At 44.3% G+C, this 18,346-nt stretch overlaps 1 protein-coding gene across 4 annotated transcripts in view; it reads left to right on the forward strand.

Annotated features, from left to right (window-relative positions):
- The first annotated feature begins 239 nt into the window (after positions 1-239).
- The window catches only part of LOC140913372 (cytoplasmic dynein 1 heavy chain 1), a 70,152-nt gene continuing 52,045 nt past the window's right edge, over positions 240-18,346 (forward strand). The window contains exons 1-10 of one of the 4 annotated variants that reach the window (XR_012159565.1): positions 240-571; positions 5,229-5,316; positions 5,433-5,606; positions 5,864-6,119; positions 7,721-7,907; positions 8,110-8,381; positions 8,489-8,716; positions 9,786-10,862; positions 11,550-11,729; positions 14,437-14,586. Coding sequence is in view for 3 of the 4 variants with exons in the window: in XM_073349662.1 (XP_073205763.1) it covers positions 307-571; positions 5,229-5,316; positions 5,433-5,606; positions 5,864-6,119; positions 7,721-7,907; positions 8,110-8,381; positions 8,489-8,716; positions 9,786-10,862; positions 11,550-11,729; positions 14,437-14,586 (2,877 nt within the window). In the remaining variant the exon portion in view is untranslated. Of the gene's footprint in view, positions 572-5,228; positions 5,317-5,432; positions 5,607-5,863; positions 6,120-7,720; positions 7,908-8,109; positions 8,382-8,488; positions 8,717-8,768; positions 9,048-9,785; positions 10,863-11,549; positions 11,730-14,436; positions 14,587-18,346 lie in introns of those variants that run through there. The other 3 variants (XM_073349662.1, XM_073349663.1, XM_073349664.1) reach the window with 3 other exon arrangements.

An 18,346-nucleotide genomic window follows, 5' to 3' on the forward strand; every position in this document is an offset into this window, starting at 1 on the left:
CGGGATTTGTCGCCTTTGTTGGCCGCCTTTCTCGTCGGGGGGGGGTGACCTCAGTGAATGACAGCTCCAGGATGCTCTGGGTCGCAGAGTCGCCCCGCCCCCGTTCAAATGTGCATGCTGGGATTTGTAGTCATGCTCTTCGGCTCTGTCGCCCATCCGGGCTGTGCGGACTACACTTCCCAGGCCGCCCCGCGGCGGGGGCGGGAGCTGATTACTGGGCGGGGTGGTGGGTGCGGCCGGCTCAGTAGTACTAGGCGGCGGCTCAGCAGCCGAAGCAGGCTCTGAGTTGTGTCTGGCTGTCTCAGTATGTCGGACGCAGGCGGCGGCGGCGGGGGCGGCGGCGAGGAGGGCGGCCTGGACGTGCCGGGCTCGGCGGTGCAGAATGTGGCCGACGTCTCGGTGCTGCAGAAGCACCTGCGCAAGCTGGTGCCGCTGCTGCTGGAGGACGGCGGCGAGGCCCCGGCCGCGCTAGAGGCGGCGATGGAGGAGAAGGGCGCCCTGGAGCAGATGCGCAAGTTCCTCTCCGACCCGCAGGTGCACACCGTGCTGGTGGAGCGCTCCACGCTCAAGGGTGAGAGCCGGGCCGGGCGCCGAGCCGCTGCGGTGGGGAGAGCCGGGCGGGGAGGTGGGGGGAGCCTCCCTCCGCTGCAGATGGCAGCTGTCAAGATGGCGGCAGCCGCCGCTTTGTGCGTTGCGGTGACTGTTCTTCCCCCACTTCGTGTGACTGGGCTGGGCGGGCCTCTGGCCTCCCCCCGTATACTCGCCACGCGCACACGCACGGAGTGAGGGGTGGGTCTGTGATCCTCCTATATCCCCACCCCGTCCCCCACATGCACAGTGTGGTGCACCCTGTAACCCCCTCTTGGAAGAAGGGAGACCGCCCCCTCAACAGTTCCCGAACTGATTTCCCCCCCAGGGGTGGAACTGGCTCTCCCTGTAACCTCCTGTATTGGAATAGAGAGACGAGATGCTGTAACCCACCCAGCAACACCCCTGTCCGTTCCCACAGGGAGGGAATGTACCATAGCCTTGGTCCTGAAAGCTAACCCAAAACTTCTATAGAGGGGCTACTAACGTGTCTATGCTGTGGGAAGAAAAAATAGCCAGAAACTGGTGCTTCAGTTTTAAATTACGGAGCTTAAGAAATCAACACTGGTCTTTGAAAAAAGACATGTGTGGACACTGTGCATTTATTGTTTTGTCAAGTTTCTAGCTTGGCTTTGCAGCACTGGAGTGCTTGGAAGCCTTGAACTTGGATCTTCACAACAGCATCTGACTTTATTGCTGTGTTGGGCCACATGTCCCCATTCTCCCCCCCCCCCCCCCAAAAAAAAGAGTCTTTATAAACTAAGATGTAGATGCTGGCTGAAAGGTCTTATGTAAGTAAATATAACAGCCGTTGTACCTTAACATAGACTTGAAAAGGTAAGGGCATGATGTTCGGATTTTTCTTTGGTCAATTTGAGAAGTATCAAAGGATCATTAGTTTCTATGTGGCTAGTTCATAGATGCAGGCAGAAGGAATCTCCCAGTAATTTCATTTGAAGGCCTGTACCTGCCACAGTGTTGCAAAGTACTGCAGTGCAGTAAAAACAGTGGGTATGAGCCAGTGCTGTTGAATGGCTTGGATTGTTATTTTATGGCCTAGCCCTAGAGGCAAGAATGCTTAGCAACCGAGATATATTAACACCAGTCACATTCAGTTAAAATGGAATCATTATTTCAAAACCTGGCTGGGTACTTTTCTATGTTAGGTATTTGCATTGTGTTTCTGCCTTCCCCTTTGTACAGCAACTAGTAACTTTTTTATGGGTGAATTGCTCCTTGACAGTTAGTGAGGTGATCTGGTATGTCTAGCCCCTGATCAAAGCTGTTTTGCAATAGTTTGGGTGGAGAAGTGGGGTGAGAGTGGGAAGTCAAAGTACTTAAACACACACACAAAATGAGCCAATTGTGCTCTAACTCCAGTTGCCCCATTTATGAGACAGCTAGTATGTCTACACTGTAATGAAATCTGCAGCACAGTACCAGAGCCCAAGTCATTTGGCTTGGGCTGCTGGACTAAACATGGCAATGTAAATGTTCATCTCCGGGAGGAGACCTGACTCTGGGACCCACGCCCTGCCCTCTAATGTCTACACTGCAATTTTTAGCCCCGTCAGCCCAAGCCCCACAAGTCTGAATCAGCTGATGGGCACCAGCCACAGCTGCTCAGTGAGTTATTTTATTGCAGTGTAGATGTACCCCTGGTGCACTTGGCCCCCAGTCTACCCCAGCATGTTCAAATATTGCAGGCACAGACTATTTTTACTGTACACATCATGTTACGTCTAAGAGAAAGTGCTCTGAGAACAGTCTGCGAACATTTTGGTATTACTCATTCCTTTCTGTGATGGATACATTTCCTCACTCCTGACAGGATAAATCTTTTGTGAGGATATTGCTCTACCTAAACATCACCCAACAAATGTGCCTTGGGCCAAATGTCAAAATTGTTTGGCCCTGCTCACCCTACCTCCATCCCCTAAAAAAACCAGATCTCTAACAGGTTTCAGAGTAACAGCCGTGTCAGTTTGTATTCGCAAAAAGAAAAGGAGTACTTGTGGCACCTTAGAGACTAACCAATTTATTTGAGCATGAGCTTTCGTGAGCTACAGCTCACTTCATCGGATGCATACCGTGGAAACTGCAGCAGACTTTATATATACACAGAGAATATGAAACAGTACCTCCTCCCACCCCACTGTCCTGCTGGTAATAGCTTATCTAAAGTGATCATCAGGTTGGGCCATTTCCAGCACAAATCCAGGTTTTCTCACCCTCCACCCCCCCACACAAATTCACTCTCCTGCTGGTGATAGCCCATCCAAAGTGACAACTCTTTACACAATGTGCATGATAATCAAGTTGGGCCATTTCCTGCACAAATCCAGGTTCTCTCACCCCCCTCCCAAAAACCACAGGTCTTCTAACAGGTCTTCAGCAGGATTAGTTTTTCTTCACTAGCAGAAGAATCCCTTTAAGGAGGGTCGGAGGACTCAAATGGCAAGCTGTTCCTCTGGAGCTTTTTTTAATAATTGGAGCTTGATCCGTCTGATCTTTCACTTCAGGCTTGCAACAAGTCATGTTGTGCATGTGGGTGTTTGTGTGCATAAGTATTTTTGTGATAGCATTTGTGTTGTAAACGCCAAAAGTGAAATTTTTTTTGAGTTTGGATAGCATGTTTCTGAAATATATGGAATGTCTGGATCAGATATAGATTTGATCTTTTGGGGTCTGCAAAGGACTGTTGTTCCCTTCAGGTATGTCTGTACTGTAATTAGACACCTGCACCTGGCCTGTGCCAGCTGACTGTGGCTAAGGGGCTACTTAGACATTCGGGCTCCAGCCTGTGATGTGGGAGGGTCCCAGAGCTCAGTCTGCCCAAGCCTGTCTGCACCACAATTAACAGCCTCTTCACTCAGGTACAGGGAGCTTCGGTGATTAATTGTAGTGTAGACATACCCTCAGATGCTTTCTTTGTATAGAGGAACCATACAAAGGTGCACCTCTATATGGGGAGAGTAGTTTTGCTAAAATTCTTAAATCTTGTTTTAAACACTTCATCAAAAAGGAATCTGTTCTACACTAATAGCCTAACTTTTAAAATACCACATTCTAGAAAAGGTTTTGTTAATATTTTTAAAACTGATCCACCTGACTTTTATAGACACTCTTGGTCAGCTTCAGCCGCTAAAAATTAATAGCCTGACCACTCATATGTTGAATTTTTAAAAGATGATTAAAAACATTCTGAAAAAGTGTGCTGGAAATATAGTACTGATGAGCTCACTAGAGCTATGATTCCTGTCAGCATCACCTGGGGTAAGAGAATTTACTTCTGTTGGAAGTCGTATTCTAATGTAAATACGCGGCTGGATTGTCAGAGCTTTTACACAGCTAATACGGTAGGAAGGAGGTTGAATACCTTTAAGTGCAATGGGTAGAGTTCTAGCACTCCTGCTTTGTTACAAAGTTAAAATGTTAAGTGTTGACTTTTCTACTCTGACTTGAAAATGTAAAGCACCCAGTGCTGACTACTATCAACTCTCAGGAGAAGAGCCAGACTTCAGATCACAAAGATTCACCAGTTAATCTTATCAAACATAAATTGTGTGCTGTTAAGTGGTTGGTTTCATCTGGACATCAGGGGCATCTACCACAATGGGCTACTATTAGTCCATGGGCTTTAGGTGCTACAGTAATACGAAATAAAACTCTGGTAGTTTATCTTTTGGAGGCATTGGGAGAACAGGAGAGTAATGCTCTTGTTCTTTTTCTAGCTTGGGCGTGTCTTCCTCAGATGGAGACAGCTTTGTGCTGCATTGCAGTGGTTTCACTGCAGAAGTGCCAGCATGCACAGCGATTACATCACCTTGTGACTCACTAGCTAAATTAGGGAAACAATCGTTTTCTCTTACATTTTGTACTTTTAATCTCCTCTTTTTGTTAGTATAATTTGAAGTCTTTGAAAAATATCAAGGCTAAGTTATGAAAAGGAATAAAACTGATGATCTTGTGGCATGTTCTTGCGGGTCTTTAAGCATACTGAAATGATAAAACTGTGTAGTTTTAAAAAGCCATAACTCAGGCTTTGTATTGTGGGGAAACTCTGCAAATCTATCTCTTGAAATCAGCATGTAAGGAGTTGGCTTATTATTTTGCTTTCGCTACAGCAATTCTTACAGGAAGCAGCCTAGAAAAAAGGGGAGCAGTAGTGATCCAGAAGTAACCAATCGCTTGTAATAAAGCCGTAAAAACCTCTGTCTTGAGGAGTCATGCGTTTCTGGGTTCTAAGTTATGGTTTAGTGCAAATGAAAATATACTTTGATATGTTCTGTCCAATTCTGCTGACAACAAATGAAATCATTGTTGGTATCATTTCAATTCAGTTGCCTTGGAAATGTTGATTAAAAATCAAATACTGATCGTACAATTCTCAAGCTAAGTAACAAGGCTTCACCAGTTTTCATCTTATCTGGTTATTATAGGTAGAATCTCAAACCCCTAAAAATAAAACTTGAGCTGTATGGCACACAGTACTCTGTGTAAAGTTTCAAACCTAGATGAGAGATGGGTACAAAAGAGCTCCTGCACGAATAGGTGTGAGGTAGATGGGGTGGAGAGGGGTGGGTTCATAGGCTTTCAAGTGTGTGTTAGAGGTTTTTAATATATCACTCTGTTTGCAGAGGATGTGGGTGATGAAGGAGAAGAGGAAAAAGAGTTTATATCCTATAGCATTAATACTGACATTCATTATGGGCTAAAGTCAAACAGGTGAGTGCAGTCTGATATACATGTCCTAATCTTGTGTTATACTAGAGCTACTGTAATTTACTGTATTCTGGAATTAAATGTCTTATGGTTAACTAACTTTTTTCTTTGCTCCGCAGTTTGGCATTCATTAAGCGTACACCAGTGATCGATGCTGACAAACCAGTGTCCTCCCAACTGAGAGTGCTTACTCTTAGTGAAGATTCTCCTTATGAAACATTACATTCTTTCATTAGCAATGCTGTTGCTCCCTTTTTTAAGTCCTATATCAGAGAGTCTGGCAAAGCAGACAGGTAATTCTGTTAAATGCAAATAATAAAATGTCAGTACTAATGAAAAATGGATCAAAAAGATTGTGGGGTGGGGTAAATAGGACTTGAAACAATTTTAATAGGAAAATGATCTTGAAGCTAGGCTATTGCTTATGAGATTGTCACAAATTGGTGCTGCTTGTTGAGGATGTAGTTCAAGTTACATAAAATTACATGCACTTATGTTCATATATGCCTGTTGGTCTCGCTTTTCATTTGGTAACGTTTTTTCCCCCCAGGGATGGTGATAAAATGGCTCCATCAGTTGAGAAGAAAATTGCAGAACTTGAAATGGGACTGCTGCACTTGCAGCAGAATATTGAAATTCCAGAGATCAGTTTGCCAATTCATCCAATTATTACTAATGTTGCCAAGCAATGTTATGAGCATGGAGAAAAGCCAAAGGTTACTGACTTCGGTGACAAGGTTGAGGACCCAACTTTTCTCAACCAGCTACAGTCTGGAGTTAATCGATGGATTAGAGAAATACAGAAGGTAAAATTGCAGAACCAAATATCAGACTACTCAGTAGAAACTCCTGCGTCATTCTTTAAGGGTGTGAAAGCCTCCTCTTTTGCTGCTGGCCCCTTAACCATATAGTAAAATCTTACTCCATGCAGGAAATTCTAAACACAGGGCCAGATTCTCAGCCAGCGTAAACTGAGCTACACCAGTGTACAGTTGAGAACCTGGCTGACGTTCTTTGCCTTCAAGTAAATAGTTACTAATAAAACACTGGCTAATTTTGTGTCTTACCATTGAGGAAGTAAAAAATGACTGGTGTAAGTGCCCTTGCTGGCCCAAGTGAGGATGAAGTGCAGATGCCCTGAACTGACATCCCTAATAAATATACTTAGGCATGAATTAATCAGTTTTATGCCCAACCCAGCCACTCTGTAGGCCTCCTCTGGGGTACTTAGTAAGGCCTTCACTTTCCAGCAAGGCCCCTTCTGGCAGTCCCCTCCTTTCTGGGGAAAAGCAGTAGGGCTTCCAGCATCTCTACTCGAGCTGTGTCTGTGCTATGGTGTGTTTTGCTTCTCCTCCCCTTCTGTTACAGGAGTAATGATGCACCACTCTTCCTCCAAAGGAGCCACCGACTCCCTTGCTTGAGTCGGCTCACTTCTCTGGGCAATAATATCTATCTTCCAAAGGGGAGTGGGAGTTTTTCAAGTTGTGGTGAAGATAAATTTTGAAGAGGCTACTATACAGTGACACTTAGTTAACTTGAAATATCTGTGTCAAGACTTGAATTTTTACTTCTGGAAATAATTTGTGGATGGATGCTATAATTGAGACAAACATAAGCAAAGCTGGCTGCTCTATCCTTAATGTATTGCAAACTTATACCTTAAGATTTCATAGGATGCATGCATATCACTTGCTCCTACACACACAGGCATAATCTAAATAACGATGAAATATTGGCTTTTTACTTTTTCATGACCAAATTCTCAGTGTTCCTGCATGGGTACACTGAGGCAAAGGATGAGGCCACAGCTTCCTTCTTTCATTTTATTGCCAGCTCCTGCAATCATTGGATTCTGGGACTGATTTAGTACACCCAGCAGGTTCCCAACGAGCATGGCTTATGTTGGGGCTGTATTCAGTGCCCTTCTGCATAACTCACGGTGACTGAAACCAAATGGAGATAGGGTACCAACTACACTTGTTTTTTAAAGCAACCACAACTCCTATGTCTAAATGAGTTCAGTCTATCCCGGGTAGATACGGGGTCACTTCCACTTGGCGTCAACAACAACAGCTTTGCACCTTCTCCAGTGTACCTCCCAGAAGCCTAAAGAAATACGTTTGCTCACCTGTGAAAACACTTTAATTTGGCTCTTCTTTTACCCTAGGAATATTTTTTAATTTACACCTTTTGTGTACAGCTACTGCAGGCAACGTTCACTATTACAGTTGTTGGTGAATTGCTTGCAGTAGGCTCGTGTAGACTAGAACTTTCCATTTTGGCATGTTGAACTATTAAAATTGTGTGGAGGCAGTTAATTGTTGTAGGTAGGTTTGCACTTCTATTAATAAACAGTTACACAACAAAAGCATGTCACTTTCTTCAACATTTCATTTATGTCTTTAAGGTGACCAAACTGGATCGAGATCCTGCGTCAGGCACGGCTTTACAGGAAATTAGTTTCTGGCTGAACTTGGAACGTGCCCTGTACCGCATTCAGGAGAAGCGTGAAAGCCCAGAAGTCCTCCTGACACTAGATATCTTGAAACATGGCAAACGTTTTCATGCTACTGTCAGCTTTGACACAGACACAGGTAAGAAATTACAATGTGCTGTAGCTTCATGAGCAGTTTCTGTGGAAGTTTAGCTCTTGTGATATAGTTACACAAGTTAAACATCAATATCACAATCAAAAAGCTTCACCTTGTATGAAGTGAAAACTATTGTCTTTAAACTGGCCAGATGGAATTGACACAATGAGGTCAATTAAATTTAACTCTCTTGTATTGTATTTAGGTCTAAAACAGGCACTGGAAACTGTAAATGACTACAATCCACTGATGAAAGACTTTCCTTTGAATGACTTGTTGTCTGCTACTGAACTGGACAAAATAAGACAGGCACTTGTGGCAATATTCACCCACCTGAGAAAAATCAGAAATACGAAGTACCCCATTCAAAGGGCACTGCGTCTAGTGGAAGCCATTTCAAGAGACCTGAGTTCTCAGCTACTGAAAGTATTGGGAACCAGAAAACTGATGCATGTTGCCTATGAAGAGTTTGAAAAGGTACGTCTAGGATGTCAAATATGGTAATAGCTAACGTAACACACTGAATGCAACTATGAGAGCATGTCGTTTGAGAGTCAAACAAGTTTACGTTCTTAAATTTTCAGGTTATGGTTGCATGTTTTGAAGTCTTCCAAACTTGGGATGATGAATATGAGAAATTACAAGTGTTGCTGAGAGATATTGTGAAGAGAAAGAGAGAAGAGAATCTGAAGATGGTGTGGCGTATCAATCCTGCCCACAGGAAACTGCAGGCTCGTCTTGATCAAATGAGGAAGTTCAGGCGCCAGCATGAGCAGCTGAGAGCAGTGATTGTGAGAGTCTTAAGACCTCAGGTAGTGTTCCACTCCTTTCTAATTGGGGTAACTGCCTATACATCTGGTAAAGATATAGTAGTTTCCCATCTCTTGATGAAAGCCTACAAGCCAGTCATGGTAAAATGTATTAACTCACAAAAGCAAAATTACTTGTGTTCCCCTGCAAACAGCCGACTAAAGGAACCACAGGTGCAAAACATAACCAACAGAGTTTGGGTAGAACCCTTAGAAGCTTTCTAAATCCACCATGGAAAGGAATATACAATCACTCTCATAGCTGTGAGCTCCTCTGATGGATCTGAAGCAAGTTAAACAGTTACTTCAAAGTTTTGATATCTGTGACATAGCGGTAAAGACCCATTTTCAGCTACATTAGAAATGTACCAGTACCAATTCAATCTGTAACTGATCACTTTTGTATTCATGCAAACAGCAATGTTTTTTCTCTGTATAATCTCTCTTCAAAAGGAAAAAGAATCTGGGGATTTATTTTCAGGCCTTGAGGGCATGTTTTTAAATTGTCTTTAGTTTTCCAAAAGGAGCAGTCCTATTCAATTATTCAGTGTTTATACCCTGACAATAGTGAAAGATATGTAATCATTTTTCAGTTTGCTTACAGACATTAATGAGAAGAATGGTATTACATTCTTCCACGTTTTCTTAATAATAAGGCTAAAGTGTCCATACTTAAATCCATGAATAAAAGCACTCTAATGCTGGCCTGTTTTTCCATGTGATTGGAAAAAATGGATCCTGCATGCAATAACTTGCTTTAAGTTTGGATCGCTTGATTTTGAATCTGGCAAATAACTACAGCACAAGTTTGAAGTGGAGAATCTCTCATTATTGCTAAACAGCGTGCAGCAGAAGATATACTCTCCTTGTCTCATTTGCAGATTAATACCCAACAGAAACCAAATTAGCACCCTTAGGTTCCAAAGGGTTTAGTCAACTGTAAGTACAGTGCAAAAAGTAATTGCATGTGTCTTTTTACAATGTGTACATAAAATGCTTCACTCTGAACATGTGTGTGACAAAGAAACGGTTAGATCAGTGAGTCTTTACTAAACTCTGTGACTTTATGCAGGTCACTGCTGTTGCCCAGCAGAATCAAGGAGATGTACCTGAACCCCAGGATATGAAGGTAGCAGAAGTCCTTTTTGATGCTGCGGACGCTAATGCTATTGAAGAAGTGAATCTTGCTTATGAGAATGTTAAAGAAGTAGATGGCTTAGATGTTTCCAAAGAAGGTACAGAAGCCTGGGAGGCAGCAATGAAACGGTATGATGAAAGAATTGATAGGGTTGAAACAAGAATAACTGCTCGTCTACGAGACCAGCTTGGCACAGCAAAGAATGCAAATGAAATGTTTCGGATCTTCTCCAGATTCAATGCTTTGTTTGTCAGACCTCACATTCGGGGTGCTATTCGTGAATATCAAACACAATTGATCCAGCGTGTAAAAGATGATATTGAGTCTCTTCATGACAAATTCAAGGTACAATACCCACAAAGTCAGGCTTGCAAAATGAGTCATGTTCGCGACTTGCCTCCTGTTTCTGGGTCTATAATCTGGGCCAAACAGATTGATCGACAGCTCACAGCCTACATGAAGCGTGTTGAAGATGTGCTTGGCAAAGGTTGGGAGAATCATGTGGAAGGCCAGAAGCTGAAGCAGGATGGAGACAGCTTCCGTATGAAGCTCAACACTCAAGAAATATTTGATGATTGGGCAAGGAAGGTTCAGCAGCGCAACCTTGGTGTGTGTGGCCGTATCTTCACTATTGAAAGCACTCGTGTTAGAGGCCGAACTGGAAATGTCCTCAAACTAAAGGTCAACTTTCTCCCAGAAATAATTACACTCTCAAAAGAAGTCCGCAACCTTAAGTGGTTTGGATTTCGTGTTCCACTTGCAATTGTCAACAAAGCTCACCAAGCAAACCAGCTCTATCCTTTTGCTATTTCTCTGATTGAAAGTGTCCGTACATATGAACGGACCTGTGAGAAGGTGGAAGAGCGTAACACTATTTCTCTGCTGGTAGCTGGCCTAAAGAAGGAAGTGCAGGCTTTGATTGGAGAAGGTATTGCCCTGGTGTGGGAGTCATACAAACTTGACCCCTATGTACAACGCCTAGCAGAGACTGTCTTCAGCTTCCAAGAAAAGGTTTGTTCTACTGATTATGTTCTTTTTTCCAAGGGAGACTCTGCACATATCGGTGGCAGTTGAGTTTATCAGCAACAAAATATTTTAGTTTTGGATTGTATACTATTCAGGACAACAGGTGTCTTCCTCTTGGAAAATAATCTTACTGTATGCAACTATTGCTTAGATTCCACAATGTCTTATAGTATTGAAGAAGTCGCTGAATAGAAAAACAATTGACAAGATGTATGCTCTCAGATTATTACCTGGTAATGTAGCAAATGTTCTCTTTAGGGGGTGGTAGAGAAACCATATCTTATAAAAAAATGCTAATTTCATGAAGTAGCTACTGAACCTTTTTAGTTAGTGATTATAACATGAACACGTGTTGTATTAATGCTTTATATTCTAGTATAGCATCAGCTACCTTTTTAAAAACCTGCATGCATGTTTCTCAGTATCTCCCTTTTAGATTAAGGGAATTAGCCAAATTTTTGTGCTAATTTAGTCAAATTCTGACTTCTCCATTATCAGGCAAGTTCCCAGAGTCTTCAGTAAGTTTCAGTGAATGAAAATGTAATGACTCTCCCCCCTCTCCCCCTTTGCAAGAATGGATGTAGCTCTTTTTGTGAGAGAGGGATGTTTTATCACTTCCCTCAACATGGCAGACTGCTATCAGCAAAGTACTAAAATTAAATGTTCCCTTAGGTGGATGATCTGCTCATTATTGAAGAAAAAATAGACCTGGAAGTTCGATCCTTGGAAACCTGCATGTATGATCATAAGACTTTTTCAGAAATCTTGAACAGAGTTCAAAAAGCTGTGGATGACTTGAATCTTCATTCATATTCCAATCTGCCTATCTGGGTCAATAAGTTGGATATGGAGGTAGGTCTTTCACTCAAAGTGAACGTAGCCTTCAAAGGTGTTAGGTGGCAGAGTAATTTGTCACTAACAACGTGGTCTACCACTTTCAAGTGACCTAGAGTGAGAATTTCCAATCTATTTGCCAGTTGCTTGAATATCTCTACCAAATGCCATTTAGGACATCTGGCAGGCTCTTAGGCAGACAGATAAAAGTGCTTTGCTCCCAATGACTGGAATTAATGGATTCCAGGGGAGACTTGCTAGCCTTTTAGCTGACAGGATAATAGCTAAAGGCTTAATAGATGGTTGAATATGCGTTGACCTGAATTTAATGGGTTAGTTTAATGGCTCGCCACTGATCGCATCCGACCAGAATATTTATAGATTCTTCTCCAATTCAGACTACAGAGTTCAAGAACTCAATGAGCTCTATAACAGGAGAGGATTCTCGGGGTGCTTGACAAGAAATAGTACACTGAGGACAATACCAAATTGATAAAACCTTTCTTGAAATGCAATGAAACTTATAACTGCAAAACAGTAAAAGAATTCCAAAACTCCTGGTGGTAACATTTCTGTTATAAGTACCTTAACCTAACATACTCTCACTCCTCCTTGAGGACACAGTAATAGGAGGTGAAGGACCATCCTCACTCCCTGGCATGTCCGATTACGCGATGGTGCTGGCTTCCCCCATGGTTAGGAATGCTGAGTAGTTATACTATACTGCACAAGCTGACCTGATAACGTGATCGTCTATATAGTATAGGAGAACTGAATGAAATGAATGAATCAAAGGAAGAGTTTTAGAATAGAGTCGACCAGTGATGAGCTGCCAAAATCTTAACAACCGGTTCCCTATAAAAAGTTCTGATTTAAGGGATGTGCCCCAGTATGTATTTTTTGTACCAACAGGGTTATCATACGTCCGTATTTTCCCAGCTGGCGATTTAAGAACCAAAAAGCCTGACCTGCCTGGGAAAATACGGATGTATGTTAACCCTGCCTAAATTTCTTGTTTAAAAAGATGGGCCTGAACTAGAAATGAGCTCCGTTTCACATGTGTGGGTTTCACACCCTGGGGGTGTGCTAGGGTGACCAGATGTCCCGATTTTATAGGGACAATCCCGATTTTGGGGTCTTTTTTCTTATATAGGCTCCTATTACCCCCCCCACCCCCATCCTGATTTTTTCACACTTGCTGTCTGGTCACCCTAGGATGTGCACATGTGTGGGTCCCAGCTGCTCCATGCCCCCCTCGCTGAAGCAGGTGTGCAGGGTTACTGCCCTGGGAACTGCAGGGCACCAGTGGACATGGGGCCAGCTGCAGACAGGGGCGTGGGGCATGGCTAGCTGGAGGCAGGGGGTGCGGGGGTGGCTGGAGACAGGGGCTGGCTGCGGGCAGGGTGGTGGGTACTCACGGGGAGAGCGGCTCGGAGCAGCCCGAGCAGCAGGACGCAGCCCGCCAGGCAGCAGTGGGAGCCCCAGGGCCAGGGTTCGGGGGAGCAGCAGCAACAGGGCTTGTGCTCAGGGCCAGGCGGCAGCCCACGTGGCTCCCGCAGCATAGTACCCCCAGCGGCCAGAAGAGGAATTACATCACTTCCCGGCCAGAGCCCATCAAAGCCTCAGCACTGCTCGCAGGGAAGCGGGTTAACAACCAATTCTAAAACAGCTTGAAAATTTAACAGCTGGTTCGCGTGAACCGGCTCCACCTCACCACTGGAGTCGACTCCCGAAGAGCTCTTTTACAAGGTATTTTATAGGATCCTAACCTATGTAACTTAGACCCAACCTACTATACCCAAATCTTTTATTACCGAACCCTAAGAATTTTATTGGTACCCTTCTCCTATAGGTTAGTGGATTATGACACTTATTTTCTAAATATATTAAGGATTATCTCATTCCCAAAACTGCCAACCTACGCTGTATTGATCTCCTCCAAGTTGTGGTGTACCCTGCAGTTACCAACCAGTTGTAGAAGCCGGATAAATCTGTGATGTGATGTGGATAGTTCCTCCCTTTGGTTCCCCAAAGTTCAGGGACCATTCTTATCTTTGCCAAAGGTTGCCAACTTCTATGCTGACATATTTATACCTGATTATACTTTTTGCTATGTAGCAGATCTTACCAGATCTTACAGACCGGTAGGCTTCTTGCATTTCAGCAAAACTTATTATTAGGAAACACATGCCTCAACATATCCTAAATTCCAAGGAATTAATACTGATAAAATAAAATGGATTAATTTCAGAAAAAGAAACCTATTAATTGATACTGCCGGCTGGATTAATAAAATATAATAGCTAGCAAAATAATCCTGTGTGCTACATATGGCAGGGTAAGGACAGGTTCTCCAATGTGCGTGAACATCAACACCTTAATACGGACGACAATAATCCTAATGCTAAAGTGAAGTCTCTTACTTAGGATAACATGGCAGTAAATCTGACATTTAGATCCCCTCCTAAAACATGGATTTTTTTTTAAATACTCTAAACAGTAATCTAGCATGTTGACTTAAACTTCCTTTGCTTTAAAAGTGTTCGTTTAATTTTAAAAAAAACCCACTCCTGTTCTAAAGTGTAAGGCTGAATTTCCATCCTTTAAAACTCCTGCTGTATCTGAAAGTTTCAGGGATTTCTTGACAATGCGGGAATCTTTTGGAGAGAACACATGATATAAGCGTCTTTGTATCTGTTTTCATTATGGCTTCTTCCTCCCTTAGATTGAACGAATACTAGGAGTTCGTCTACAGGCTGGGCTGAGAACTTGGACCCAAGTTCTTCTTGGACAAGCTGATGATAAAGCAGAAGTTGACATGGATACAGATGCACCTCAAGTCAGTCACAAGCCTGGTGGGGAGCCAAAGATCAAAGTAAGTTACATTTGACTGTTACTCATTATGCTTTTTGCTAAAATAAGACCGTCCAGAACCTTGAGTAGAAATAAAAATACTCTGATAGTACATATTGCTATATAATGTAAGTTCTTCAGGTCATGGTCCTGATTTGTATTCCTCTGGGGGTTATATGCACGCGCCATGCGTGAGAAGCTGGAGATTTTGAAAGTAGTAGTGTCTCTTGGTCCACACATACGCCCTTGCTTCGCTGAAGTCAAGGGAACCTTTGGTAGCGAGGCAGTCCCCCTTTCTACATTAGACTTTCGTCCTTCAGGCCATGTTCCCGCCCATTTCCCTATGGCTCCTGTGGATCCCCCAGTTTGAATGCTGGTGCCCTCAAAACTGGGCTTTGATTTTTTGGCATTGGAGGACTTGGATGGAGTACAGGATCTGTCCTCCCATAACCAATATGACTACCCTAAGATTCCGCAGACTCAATGGCAGTACCCTCCCTTTCCCCAGCAACTGAACCATTGGTACCCTGCTCTTTGGGGCCCTCCATAGCAATGGATCTGCCTGGTCGGCCATCCTGGGCATTGTGGTGTCAGTATCTGCCTTTGTAATCTTCCCACTACGCTCGAGAGGAGTTCCCCCACCTCGCATCTTTGACGGTTATAGAGTAGGTATTCTGAACTAGTGTTGGAAGATGCTCCTCTTAGTCCAACTCTGACAGTACTGCTGGAACCAGAGCAGTTCCCTTTGTCATCTCCAGATGCTGTAGTGTCTTCATCTCCCTCTTCGTGCCCAGGTGACTACCATCAGTTCCAAGAGCAGGCAGTGACAGAGCAGGCCCGGCAGAAATGCTGGCGCTCTCCCCCAGCAGATAATGAGGGCAAGCGACTGGACATTTTGTGTCAGAAGGTATTCTTTTCTGCCAGCCTCCAATTTCACATCTCACTTCACTCAGTATGGCTTCAGGAATCTTCAGGTGGAGGGAGTCATGGCTGCATTCATCAGGTTTCCCAAGGGAAGTAAAGAACACCATAGAGGACTTCCCGTTCAATGGGTCTCATTTCTTGAGTCAGAAGACAGATGATTCCCTCCACTCCCTCAAAGACTCCAGAGCCGCTCTGCGGTCACTGGGTATCTATGCAACAGCAACCAAGTGCAAGTCTTACTCTGCCTAGAAGTGGACTCTCTCTCCTGCAAAGGGGAGTGATAGAACCTGTTCCTATGACCTATCAGGGTGCAGGGTTCTAGTCCACCTATTTTCTAGTCCCCAAGAGGGGCATGTGGAGGCGGATCTTAAACCTCAGTCGTCTCAACCACTTCATATGCAAGCCAAAGTTTCATATGGCCACCCTAGCAACCATCGTTCCTTTGTTAGAAAGAGGCATGTGGTTTACAGCTCTCGATATGCAGGATGCTTGCTTCCACATGGATATCCATCCTACCCACAGACATTTCCTGAGATTCAAGGTTCTACATTTTGGACTCACCACTGCTTGACAAGTCTTCACCAAAGTTTTCTCGGGAGCGGTGGACCGCTGCCAAGGGGTCCTTATATTCCCTTGATTATTTGATTGTGCTGCTAGCAGCCAAAGGGGAGGGGCATTCCTTGACCTCCATGCTGTTTACACTCCATTCCTCCCTGGTGGTGAGTGTAAACATCAGAAAATCAGTTGGATCCCACACAGTTCCTAGAATTCATTGGGGCCTGTATCAATGCAATATTAGCACATGCCCACCTCCCAGAGCCCTACAAGAGCTGATTTCCACTGCAATTTCCAGTCCTTCTGTTCTGGCCAGGGTTATTTGTACATACATTACTGCCTTAGCTTGTCTCCACTTTCATTGTCTACAGCTGTGCCTCCAGAGGATCTGTTTTCCCATGAACTACATCACGGACTTTCTACTGATAGTTCCCCAAGAGCTTCTCTCCTCCCTCTAGCGGTGGAATGATTCAGGTCAGGTCTGAACCGGAACATCATTCTTTCCATCCTTCAAGCATGACAATGATCATAGATATGTTACTTGTCGGATTGGGTGCACACATGGGTGAGCACATGACTCAGGAGTTTTGGACTGCTCAGGAATACTGGATGCCCATCAACGTCCTAGAACTTTGGGCGATGCGGAGAGCATGTCGCACATTTCTCACATTTAATTCATTCCTGTCATGTTCTCCTCATGTCAGACAACACTATCCCTGTTTACTAAATCAACAAACAAGGGGGCATGAGGTCACCTATGTTTTGTACGGAGGCAGTTCATCTTTGGGATTGGTGCGTTGCTCACAAGATACTGTTGTCAGTAGCATACCTTCCCAGAACTCAAGCTAAGTGCCAACTCTCTCAGCAGGAAATTCATGATGGATCACGAATGGGAGCACCACAACACCGTGGTCACCAACATTTTTAACCGCTGTGGGATTCTGACCAGGGACCTCTTCATCTCCCACACCAACAGCAAATGCACCTAATATTCCTATGGGAGACTGGGGGGGCTCAGTGACCTTTCCCAAGGTGATGCCCTGGTCCTATGTAGGTCGGACCAGATCAATTATGCCTTTCCTCCCTAGAGCTTCTGCCACGTGTCCTACACAAGATCTAATGGGAGAGAATGACGATCACTCTGATTACCCTGTTGTGGCCTTGCCAGTTCTGGTTTCCTTTCTTCTCCACATGTCAGCATATCCCCCTGCTTCAGTGGCCAGCTTTTCCAGAACTCCTCAAACGACACTGCTGCAGGACCCAGTATCCCAATCCAGAGACTCTTACCCATCCAAAAAACAAGCTCGGATGTGATCTTCACTAGAGCAGGAATGTTCATCAGCAGTACAAGATATCCTCTTGAATAGCAGAGAAGAGTCCACAATGCAGTCCTACAGGGACAAGTGGAAGTGTTTCACCTCATGGACCCAACAAGAGGGGTCTTGCTCCTGAAAATGTGGACATCTGTCTTCTTTTGGACTATCTTCTCTCCCTGAAGACATCAGGCCTCACGCTCAATTCCATCAAGGTGCACGTAACCACTGTCCGTGCCTTTCACCCTCCTGTGGAAGGGCATTCTCTTTACTCACCCTTGACTACCAGATTTTGGAAGGACCTCCAATGGACTTATTCTCCCCTTCAGTCCATTGCTTCCCCAATGGGACCTCAACCTTGTCCTCACAGTGTTGATGAAATTGCCCTTTGAACCTCTGGCCGCCACCTCTTTCTCTCTCCTCTCCATGAAGGTCACTTTCCTGGTAGCTATTACTTCTGGGTTGGAGAAGTGAGGGTCATGGTGACAGACCCCTCCCCCTTTACTATGTTCTATAAGGACAGTGTTTCCCTATGCTTGCACCCCAAGTTTCTGACAAAGATTGTATCCCATTTTCATCTCAACCAACCCATACACTTACCTGCTTTCTTTCTGAAACCTCACGCCTCCGTGGGGGAACTGTGCCGTCACTCCCTTAACGTCTGCTGCGCCCTGGCTTTCTGCCTTCAGAGGATGAGATGATTCAGGAAGTCTCCCTAGACATTTTATCACGATTGCAGAAAGGATTAAAGGGCAAGTGATCTCTGTTCAGCAGATTTCTAAGTCAGTTTTGGGGTGTATTACACTATCAGTTATCGGGGTTGTCCCCACCCCATGAGAGCTCAAGCATCGACTACAACTGCGCTTCACAATGTATCAGTTGTAGACATATGTAGGACGGTCAAGTGGACTTCGGCATGTACCTTCTCTTCCCATTACATCTTGGCGCAAGACTCTGCGACCGATGCCTCGCTTGGCATGGCAGTGCTCT

Source organism: Lepidochelys kempii, chromosome 6 (assembly GCF_965140265.1).
Source record: "Lepidochelys kempii isolate rLepKem1 chromosome 6, rLepKem1.hap2, whole genome shotgun sequence".
Lineage (NCBI taxonomy): Eukaryota > Metazoa > Chordata > Testudines > Cheloniidae > Lepidochelys > Lepidochelys kempii.